General features: G+C 32.7%; 1 protein-coding gene across 1 annotated transcript; it reads left to right on the forward strand.

Moving 5' to 3' along the window:
- The first annotated feature begins 7,286 nt into the window (after nt 1-7,286).
- On the forward strand, nt 7,287-7,757 carry LOC143557139 (uncharacterized protein At5g01610-like). Its single transcript, XM_077046282.1, has one exon. The coding sequence runs from the start codon at nt 7,287-7,289 to the stop codon at nt 7,755-7,757; it is 471 nt and encodes a 156-aa protein (XP_076902397.1).
- The last annotated feature ends 3,157 nt before the right edge of the window (nt 7,758-10,914 follow it).

A 10,914-nucleotide genomic window follows, 5' to 3' on the forward strand; every position in this document is an offset into this window, starting at 1 on the left:
CAATAGGGTCAGCTCCTGGGTCTTAAAACGGGTCTGGGTCAGGTCTCACGAAGCTGACCATATTCTCTTTATATAAACCGGATAACACCTATGAGACCCGTCATATCTATGAGGCCCAAGTCGATCAAACAGGTTATTTACAATAGGGTCGGGTCTCAGGTCCTGAGAATACCACTAAACGGGTTTGGGTTGGGTATTGCGGGTCTGAACCGTTTGCACACAACCTACTTTTGTGAGCTCGTGAGTTAACATAGCACAACGCTCAGGTTTGTACGAGTAGATTATGCGAGTAAGACATCTGGGTAGTGGAATTCGGAGCGTGGAATAGAAATCAAACCATTTACCAATGGATTTATTACTATTTGCATTTTAAAAATAATAATAAATACCCCATTTTTACATATAAATACACATTTACATTACATTTTTTATAAAACTCTTGCATTTCTTCAAAATTCTATTTCTACACCAAATAATTTTATTCAAATGGAGGGTGCATGCAAAATGACAAGATCCTCAAAGCGAATAACATCGACGCCAAAGGTTCGAAGTAGCCAACCATCGACCCAAGCCACTTTCAACCCAACCTATGCAATATACGTGGCCTATATAATTATATTCATTTGTTTGGGATCAAATGAATCATGATTAGAGTATATTTAGATGTTGAAATAGTAAAAATAAGTCAAACGGGTTACGGATTTATAGGCGTGTACAAGATCATACTAGCGACCCATATGACTTCTTAGAAGTCAACAAAGAATGGACAGTGTCACAGTGATTCACAAGTAAGAAACTTCAAAAATTAATGCTCAAAACTATATTTGATATAGCATTTGACTATATGTGGTTTGATACACAAGTTATGCTTTGCATATGTATGTTTATATGGCAAGAACTTGAGTTTAGGGTGAAGTTAAAAGTGCGTTACTTAGTAAAATGGCAATACATCCTGAAATTTAAGAATGGGGACCTTCAATTAAAGTCAATGAATTTTGAGAGAATCCTACGAATGATCCATGTGGTTTGAGTCAAATTTTATGCATTGTCCCTAATGTTTAAATCTTGCATGCATGGTCCCTAACCATCAACTTTGGTTTCATCATTGGTCTAAAAAGATAGCACAGTAAACTTTTGGTGTTAAATGTTGCACGCGAGGGATAGTTTGGTCCATTTAATTCTTTTGTCTTTCTCTCTTCGTGACTTTTGCACCGTACAAAAATAAATCAATTTATTATAATTTTACAATCACATTAGCAATGTCATTAATTACCTTCATCTGTAATTTCTCCTTCAACAGCTCTGGATATATGAAAGGTAGAAGAAAATATGGTTCCGTTCACAAAAGTTTCAGTAACATTACATCCCTGTAGCATATCAAAAAAGCACTATTGAGAAACATAAATTTAAGAAACTGACCTTAAAATATAATAATAACCATTAGTCTACTGCAGATTAAAAAATGTATATCGATAAATGATGGTCCAAATTAAATATGATCAAGTTAAGAAAAGAAAGAAAGAAAAAACTAGAGCCTTCAACATATCATGTCCCTTTTCTTAAAATTAGCAGCAAGAATACTGTTTCCTTCTCTTATATAATCATCCTTTTAAAAAAACATATTATTTGAGTCACAAATTATGTTATTTTAACTGTGCAAAATTAAGGAAAGATGATAAAATTAAATGGATCAAACTATCTTTTCACGTGCAACATTTAACGCTAAAAGTTAGCCGTCTTATCTTTTTGGACCAATAATGAAACTAAAGTTGGTGGTTAGGGACCATGCATGCAAGTTTTAAATATTATGGACACTACATAAAATTTGGCTCAAACTATAGAAACCATTCACTGAATTCTCCCATGAATTTCAAAGAGACGATTAAAGATAAATCCGTAAATTGCGAATTTAGATCTAAAATCTCAAACGCTGGGAAAGTATTGTGATGGCTCGGAGTACCTTCTCCCTCCTCATTTGCGTCCAAGCATCACCAGTTCACCACCAATCTCAAAAGATATATAAATTATTACTTGTTATATATAATAATTACAAACTTTGGTGCCGTAAGTGCCGATTGGGCCACTTACCGGCACCGTATTAGTCCTTAAATTTTGTTTATTTTTCTGTTTTTTGTTTTAGTTTTGTTATCATGACAAACATAAAGGAAACCGAATGAATTCACGTAGACTAACTGTTTTTTGTTTTAATTTCGGTACCGTAACCAGTGTGACGGAAATCAGCCATATTTGCGTAGAATCACCGCCTCAACTTCCGGATCGACAATGCTCGGATCTTCCCAACGCCCGAGTGTTACCGACTACGCCACTGAATTGATCCACCTTAAATTTTATATGTTTTTTTTTAGTTTTGGGTTTTAGTTCAAGTATTATAACGCACTTAACCGAAACTGACTGAATTTGCATCGACTTACCGCCTCAACGCCTGAGACCGACAGTGTTTGGGTTTATTATCGGCCGAGTTTTACGAACGCGTCGGGTAGAATACTAGTTGCCTTGTAAACGAAAGGATATATATGCATATTCATGTGGAGATTAATTGTGTTGATTAACGTTGAATATGCAAACAAAGAAGAGCCACATGTGTATGCTTATGATTGAATGCGGTCAAGTTTACCAAACCATATATTCTGATACTATGTATCAGTCAGGGGCGTTTAAAATTAGATATCTGAATTTTGAATACCCAAAATTTCAAATAGTTGATATCATTATTCCGATCTGAAATTATGGATATCTGATTTTCAGATGCAAATTCGGATATCTAAATTCATAATAAAAAAATAAAAGAATTATTTTTAAAATTATTTTGGATATCCAAAATATCTGAAAATTATCCTAAATATCCAAAAACTATATGAAATTAATTATTTAATAGTTAAAAAAATATTTTTGATAATTCGGTATCCGACAACCACTAGCTTTCTCTAGTGACATAGTTGTATAGCCTTCGAGCAAATTGTTGTGGGTTATAGACTCACTTGAAACATTGGGATAAAAGGTGGAAAAAAATTAGTTGCTCAAAAAAAAAAAAGTTCGGCTTTCCGAATTTCCAAAACTTTTCAAAATCATTATCCGAAATTTTAGATAGTTCGGATTCAGAATCAGATAATTCGGATACAAATTCGGATTTCAATTTTTTTAACACCTCAAATACTAGTTACTTGGTAGGATATGATGTATACTAATTTTGGATGGGAATGAAACAACAATGAAATTAACATGGAAAAACGCTTCAAAAGTTGTCTAATTTTGGAGGGCAACATACCATAAGTTGCTCCATGTTCGCGTACCATACGTCAGGCTCATATGTTATACACTGCCTATACACCCAAAATGACCTTTGAAGTAGTTAATCAGATTTTCAATTGTAAACTTACACATACAAGGAAACGAGTTGACTACTGCGAAAAGCTGAAAAGTAAAACAACCATAAAAGTATACATCTTACCGAGTTAAATGTACTTCTAGAAACAAACGTTCACCCACGGAAAATTTAAAAAATAGTGGCTTCCCATTACTATTAATTTCACAATTCACATTGTTTCTCATATGAAATACGAAAATATGCGAACATTTAAACACGACAAGATGCAACTTCATTGTCACTTAATCCATGAAATAATAAATCCCAAAATGCCATCAAATCTAGAAGTAAGGAACCCAACGAAATTCTAAATATTGAATGTGCATCGTTAACACAAAATCAATTAAATAGCCAAAACTTGTAAAATTGACCTACTTATATTTGTTTGGTGTTCAAAATATAAAAACAAAAACTTTAAAGAGCCAAAATATAAAAGCGAAAATATTGACGGTGAGAGAAGGGTGAACGACCCACAATGATGAAGACGCTAGGGGAGGGGGGCTAAGAAGATGTCGCATGCAAGGACAAATATGGTCGAAGAAGCAGGGCCAAGTGTTGAGCTAATAATTTTATAAGTTAATGAGAATTTGGACAAAAAAAAGAGTTTGAAACCTTGCCCAGTCACAAATCCTCTTTAGTCAGTCCGAATCACAATTGGACGGTCTATCCAATTGTGATCTAAGAGTGCTCAATAAAACCAATTATGCTGATGGTTCCTAGTCTAGTGCAAACATGAGAATAGGCGAGTGGATTAGGGTGCGCGGAATGTTTTTGAGGGAAAGCGAGAAGGAAGCATCGTGAAGAAAATTGGGTTGAGGCGGAGATAATGTGACACGAGATGCAAAATGGAGAGAAAACAATATTGACATGATAATCATGAATTGGATAAGCAACAAAGAATGGGAGGATCGGAACTAGACCCGAGGGATGCATTCCATCCCCATTTCCTTAACCCATTTCCAGTTTGCTAATTTTAATTACTTTTGTTATTTAAATTATAATATTATTGTTACCTTAAAAAGAACATAAAAAATAAATCTTGATATTATTAATTAGATGATAGTCAGTTTTAAACGTTGTTTAGTCTCGTCGCTTTTATCATTTGTATATTTATAAAATTTGGGTTAATAGTACGTGTCTTGAAGTTTAGTCACAAGACTAGTAACGTTTGGTTTTTCTTTGATTTTCTTAAAGGGTACGTACGTGTCACGAATTTTATCTTAAAATAATACCCGGCTGATGCAAAACATATGTAGCCTTTTTTTATTACGAAAAAGGACGACTAACTTAAAAAATATGTATATTTTAATGGATAACATGACAAGAGAACACAAACAAATCACACGTGGCTACAGTTCCACCATGGCATGATGTGGTCCAGCGTGTCGAAAGTGATACACACGTACTTTGTTTATCGACGTGTCATGACAAAATAAAAACCATAAATGATAAATATGTAATCATGTTCACACCAGAACTAGGTCCCCTTCTCCCACAATCCTCATGCACATGTCCGATTTCGCAGCCGACAAACTATTAAATATTATATTATATTATATCTATCTGTAATCTATATAAATGAAACCCTTAAAATCATACATGTCGCGATGTGGTCGCTCCCTCTTTTTATAGAAGCCACCAGATTGCTTTATTTTTAAATGAAGGCCTCTCGTTGATTTAACCCAAATTCATAGGTACGAGTCTTACCAAAACCATATATCTCTTAAATGTGTTATAACATCTCATTAAATTAAAAATTAATTTTATCAATTATTTGATATGAAAATCCTATAAAATAGGTATATACTAAAATTTAGTATCAAATTTAAAAAGAAAAAGATATTATTTATAATTAATAAACAATTTTATAGTTAAAAACATAAGCAGGTTATGGGTCACCAAATCCAGATAGCTTTTAAACGGGTTATAACATATGCCATCAGATTGCTTTATTTGTAAATAAAGACTTCTCACGCATTTGACCCAAATTCACGGGTAAATATCTCACCAAACTCAGATAGCTTTTAAACGGGCTATAGCATCTCATTATATTAAAAATTAATCTCATCAAATATTTGATATGAAAATTCTATAAAATAGGGATACGCTAAAAATTAATATCCTATTTTATTTAAAAAATATATTATTTAATTAAGAAACAATTTTATAATAATGAAAATAAACGGGTAATGGGTATCACCAAACCCAGATAACTTTTAAACCGGATTATAACATATCATTTATTTGTGAAACAATTTTATCATCAAAACCTCAAGTACATTACATTATTAACTTTCTTACAATAAATAAAATTAAAATCCAAATATATACATACATATAAATATTAAAAACGAATAATGTAAAACAGCCCCCGTAATACGGAGGATAAAATCTAGTTAGGTGTGATATAATAGTTTTTGAAGAGAAAAAAAAAGTGTTATGTAGTAGACGATTACATAACCGTCCATCCGGCTTTCTTATTAAATCATTAATGCATCATATACAAGTGGTCTTGCAGCATTTTTTAACATAAAAATGGTTTCAAATTGAAAGTGTGTGGATATATATGTGTTAAACTTTAAATAATCACCTTATATGTTGTCGGTAAAGCAAAATCATAAGGTTTTTGTGTACTTGTACTTGTTTACTTACAATTAGTTCAGTAGTATTAAACGACAATTTTTTTATATTATGCATGAGATCCGTGAAATTCACTTACACGCGCAATGCTTTGCATGTCACATATAAAATAGTCATGTAATCAATTTTCCCATTTATCTAAATATATATTCCTACATATTTCCTCAAAAAGAAAACTTCAAATAAGTTAAACCGAACTTTGACGGTGACCTAAGAAACAACTCCATCATGAAAACAGAACATGCCACCGAAAATTCAAATAAGACTTGAAACTAACATTACTTTGTTTTGTCTCTATGATTTGACCTCAGTTTGGTCTAATCGAACCAATATGGATTTAACAAAATCGCATGCCCATGCCATGTTCAAGAGACATTGACAGCATTATATGAGCATTTCCACAAAATATTCTTTTTTTGTTTTTATGTTTAGGTGGTTTAGAAAATTGAAGTGTATATAGATAGATGGATTAGAAGTTTTCAAGTGTTTATAAACAGTTTGCTAGTGCAAGTATCTGAAGTTAAAGCCCGGCAGCGAAGGTAGCTAGCTTTAAATTCAGTTGATTTTATTTCATCATTCAATAAATCATGTAGCGTATAATGTGAATCTTTTATAATAGCTTGTCTTATTTAAATTTTATGAAAATGTCTGAATATATAGTTTAATTTATTTTGCCTTTGACATTTCGATTCTATTTTTTTTAAAGTATTTCACAATTAAATACTTTTTTAATCTCGTAAACATAAAAAATTCTTAATTTTGAAATTAGTTATTTTTTAATAAAAGTTGTATCCAAATTAAAAAAAACGAAAAGAAAGAAAAAGCAAATAAAGAAATAAGACTATACTTACATGTATAAAAGTTTAAATACTAAACATTATTTACGAAAAATACATAAATAAGACCATCCGTGATCACCGATCACAAATTACATGTCTCCTCACTAAGTCTCTATCCATCACTGGTTGCTTCCTCTCTCTTTCACTTAAACACCATGTTAGCTCCATAGACAATCTTGTTGATGCTATAATCTTTTCAAAAGATTTATTTTTCTTGTAAAAATTTAACAAAACAATAGTTTTTATTTCATTGAAATGCATTATTTACAATTTCCACGTGTCTTGCCATGATAGGTTATGAATCATCCACACACACACAACCCTAGAACCAACACAAATACTAAAAAACCAGACCTACTAGTACTTAAACCCTTAACACCACAAACCCCCCCCCCCCCCCCCAACAAATTAAAAAAAAAAACATGATTCTTGAACAATCTCCAGCACCTTCAATCCTCCTCCTCCTCACACTCTTCACCATCTCAATATCAGTTTCATATTCTCAACAATCACCAACCATATATGACATACTCAAACTAAATGGACTACCCATGGGCTTATTCCCAAAAGGTGTCACCAATTACAGCCTTGATGATTCTGGAAGGCTCCAAGTATTCTTGGATGAAGCTTGTAATGCAAAGTTTGAAGATGAGTTACACTATGATCAAAATGTTTCTGGGAATTTGACTTTTGGAAGAATTAATGAGTTATCTGGGATTTCAGCTAAAGATCTCTTCTTGTGGTTCTTGGTCAAGGAAATATGGGTTGATGTACCCAGTTCAGGCTTGATTTATTTTGATGTGGGTGTTGTCTCAAAACAGTTTTCTTTGTCTTCTTTTGAAACCCCAAGAACATGTGTTGCTTCCTCTGTTCCTATGTTAAGTAAAGTTTGAAGCTTTATAATGGTTGACTTTTTATTCTTGCCAAGTTGGTGGTGCTTTGACTTTTTTTTTCATTGGTTGAGTTCATAATTTGGATAATGATCTTAAATGTGTTTCAAAGTGCAAACGAGCCGAACCCGAACAGGCTCGACTCTCGAGCTTGGCTCGTTTTGACTTACAAAAGCTTGAGCTCGGCTCATTTCGAGCTCGTTTTCTAAAACCTTGAGCTCCGCTTGTGAGTCGTTTTTTTCAAAGTCGGCCTCGACCCCTTTATTCTTTATTAATTAGTTAGTCATTTTTAAAAACCTTAATGAGCCTAAGCTCGGCTCGAGTTTGTGTGCAGACCGGACCTTAAACTAGCCGACGCTCGACTCGAGCTTGGCTATGCATAGAAGTACAAAAGAGTTTAAATTTAATAGTACATTAGGCTCGTGAAGGCTCGACGAGCCTAAATGATCTTCACATACAAGGCTTGAGCTCGGGCTCGATAACTAAACGAGCTTTATTTTTAGATGCATAAAAATAACTCGTGATCCTTTTTTCGATCCGATCTCAAGTAACTCACGGGTAGCTTAACTCGTTTGCACCCCTGGATGGAACTGCTTGCCTGTAACTAAACTTCAATGTTTTCTTATGCTAAGACCTTTTGTCATAAATGATTTGTTGTTACTTGACTTTATGTTTGTGGGCCTTCTTTGCTATTAAATTAATTACATTAGATAGTGATCTGAAATGGGTTGCACTAATTCGAATTGAAATGTGTAAAACATGGTCAATCCGAGTTCCAAATGCTGATTTCTCTGTTTCCATGAGCTTTTAAATTTTTCGAAAGTTTTCAAAATTTATAATTTTCAGTTTATAGTTGTTGACAATGTATGTATAAATTGAGTATGCAAAATCTTGATTGATAAAGTTTTGATCTTTTGAATATTGACCCGATAAATCTGTAATCTTTTCGCTTCTTGTATGTAGATCCTATCCAGAAAGTTGGGGCGCGATGAACCCAATGACCAATTATCAAGGGCGGTTTTATGAATATGGGTTTAAACTTTAAAGGGTACTTAAAGATGATTCAAATCAACACAATTGCTCAATCAAGTTATGGGTATTTCCATTTCTTGTATGTATATGTCTTAAAGTGGAATGTTATTAGTTTAGGTGGTTCTATGCTTCATTGTAGGTGTGCATGCTTTACAATTTTCTGTGTAGTATATGTAAACATGATCGAAATGATTGAAATCGAGGGGAAAATAATACAGGAAACGCAATGTAGGTGTAAGTGAAATCAAGAGAAGTGTAAGTTATTGTATAGGTTCATTGTCGATTCTTGAAATTCGTTAATAGTTTGGAAATAAAACGTTTCAAAGTTTGGTTTTTATAGTCTTTAAGTATTGTTTGAACAAAGAAATAAGAAATAAGCTCGACCTTTGTATATTTTGCTTTAACGATGATCATTTGTCGTTTCTTGGGTTTGTTCTTGTGACATAACCCGTGAAACTCAGGTTTTAGGAAACAAATTGTTGTACGGTTCATCTGAACGAATCTATCTAAGTTTTTTGTGCTTAATGGATTGGTAAATTTCCCCTAAAAAAACAAATGCTAAAATAATCAGTAATGTTAGTACTTGTATGTAACCATTATAGCTTAAAAAAGAGATCCCCTTTTATTAAGGATGACAAAAGCCGCTATCCAACACGAAAACTTATAATAACCCAAAATGGTACTCTGGCATAGATCAGGTGTCAGACTGGTTACTCGCCTATCTCCTTATGAATCGAAAACGTTTGCCCGCATATACTCATATACTATATACCCTTAAAATGTGTAATAAATAGCATGTTAAATTTGTTAAGAAACTTGAAATTGGTAAAACAGTAGAATGTTAAAAAGTAGATAGGTGTTTGATATCTAAACTCGGTTTTTGATGTGAGTTTAGATTGGGTTTCACGTAACAGACACCCAATAAATAACTTTTAACAACTTAAGAAAATAGACAAGTATTTTAACACCGGTAAATCCACATATATTAAGTAGCGAGTACCCACCAAGTGTAGAGCCAAGCAAGGACACAATTTTGTAATTGATTATGCTACTAGAGCTATTAAAACTCACGCATTATTCAATTCATGGCCGTCTTTCCCTTTATAGATATATCATTTTGGGTTTTTTTATTCAAAACCCTAAATGGCCTTTTATGCTTGGTTAACCAGACATGCTAGAAAGGTAATGCCCTTTTCATTTACTATAATTTATACATTATATTTATAATATATTAAGTATTGTTTTCCTTTCGTTATCATCATTTCACATTTTAAAGTAAAGTTAAAACTGTTAGAGAAACCTTTTGGGCCCAACAAGTTGGTCTTGGGCCCTTGGACGAATACTTTTAAAGAACTAGGCTTTTTATTCATGGGCTTTTTGTGTAGTATAATAAATTAATAATTAAATAATATATAAAAAGAATGATTTCAATCAAACTTTGTAAATATAATATACATATAAAAAATAGAAACTAACTTATGTAACCTTATATTTTTCTTAACGAATATGAAGAGTACAAGATGACTATTTATAGTCATAAGCAAGCTACTTAACGAACCAAATAACCAGATACAATTAACTCGGTTCACAAATGCTGATCGAACCCAACATTTTTTAAATACCTTATACCAGAATCTCTCAAGTTTTGACCATCTTTATATTAGCGTTTTGCTATAAATGATTATAGGTAATAATCATTTTAAGGAGATGGTTTGTTTTTTATTTGGAGTTTTAATTTGATTACTAGATTGTCATTACCAACAAACTTGATTGTCACATATTTGCTAAATGCCAAAACATGTTAGACAGGTTTTCTCTTTATATGTCCATCTAATTAGTTTCGTGCCGGTATACTTACGCTAAAGGCTAAAAGAGTAGAAAACTTTGTGGCTAAAACGATGACGAGGGATCTAAGGCTGTAGCGATGACAGCAAAAGGCATGACTGCAAACTATGGAGACAGGAGCTAGCTGGATGAGAAACGAGGCCAAATCCTTAACATATTGGGAGCTAAGGTTTCAAACTTTTAACAATTTCCTTTATTTTTTGCTAACTCCATTAGATACGGAATCTAAGACTCTAATTAATACCATAAAAATAATGTAAATCTTGTAAGACATATTATTAAT

Source organism: Bidens hawaiensis, unplaced genomic scaffold (assembly GCF_021521415.1).
Source record: "Bidens hawaiensis isolate Kalapana, Puna unplaced genomic scaffold, B.hawaiensis_p1.1 tig00018836_1, whole genome shotgun sequence".
Taxonomy (NCBI): Eukaryota; Viridiplantae; Streptophyta; class Magnoliopsida; order Asterales; family Asteraceae; genus Bidens; species Bidens hawaiensis.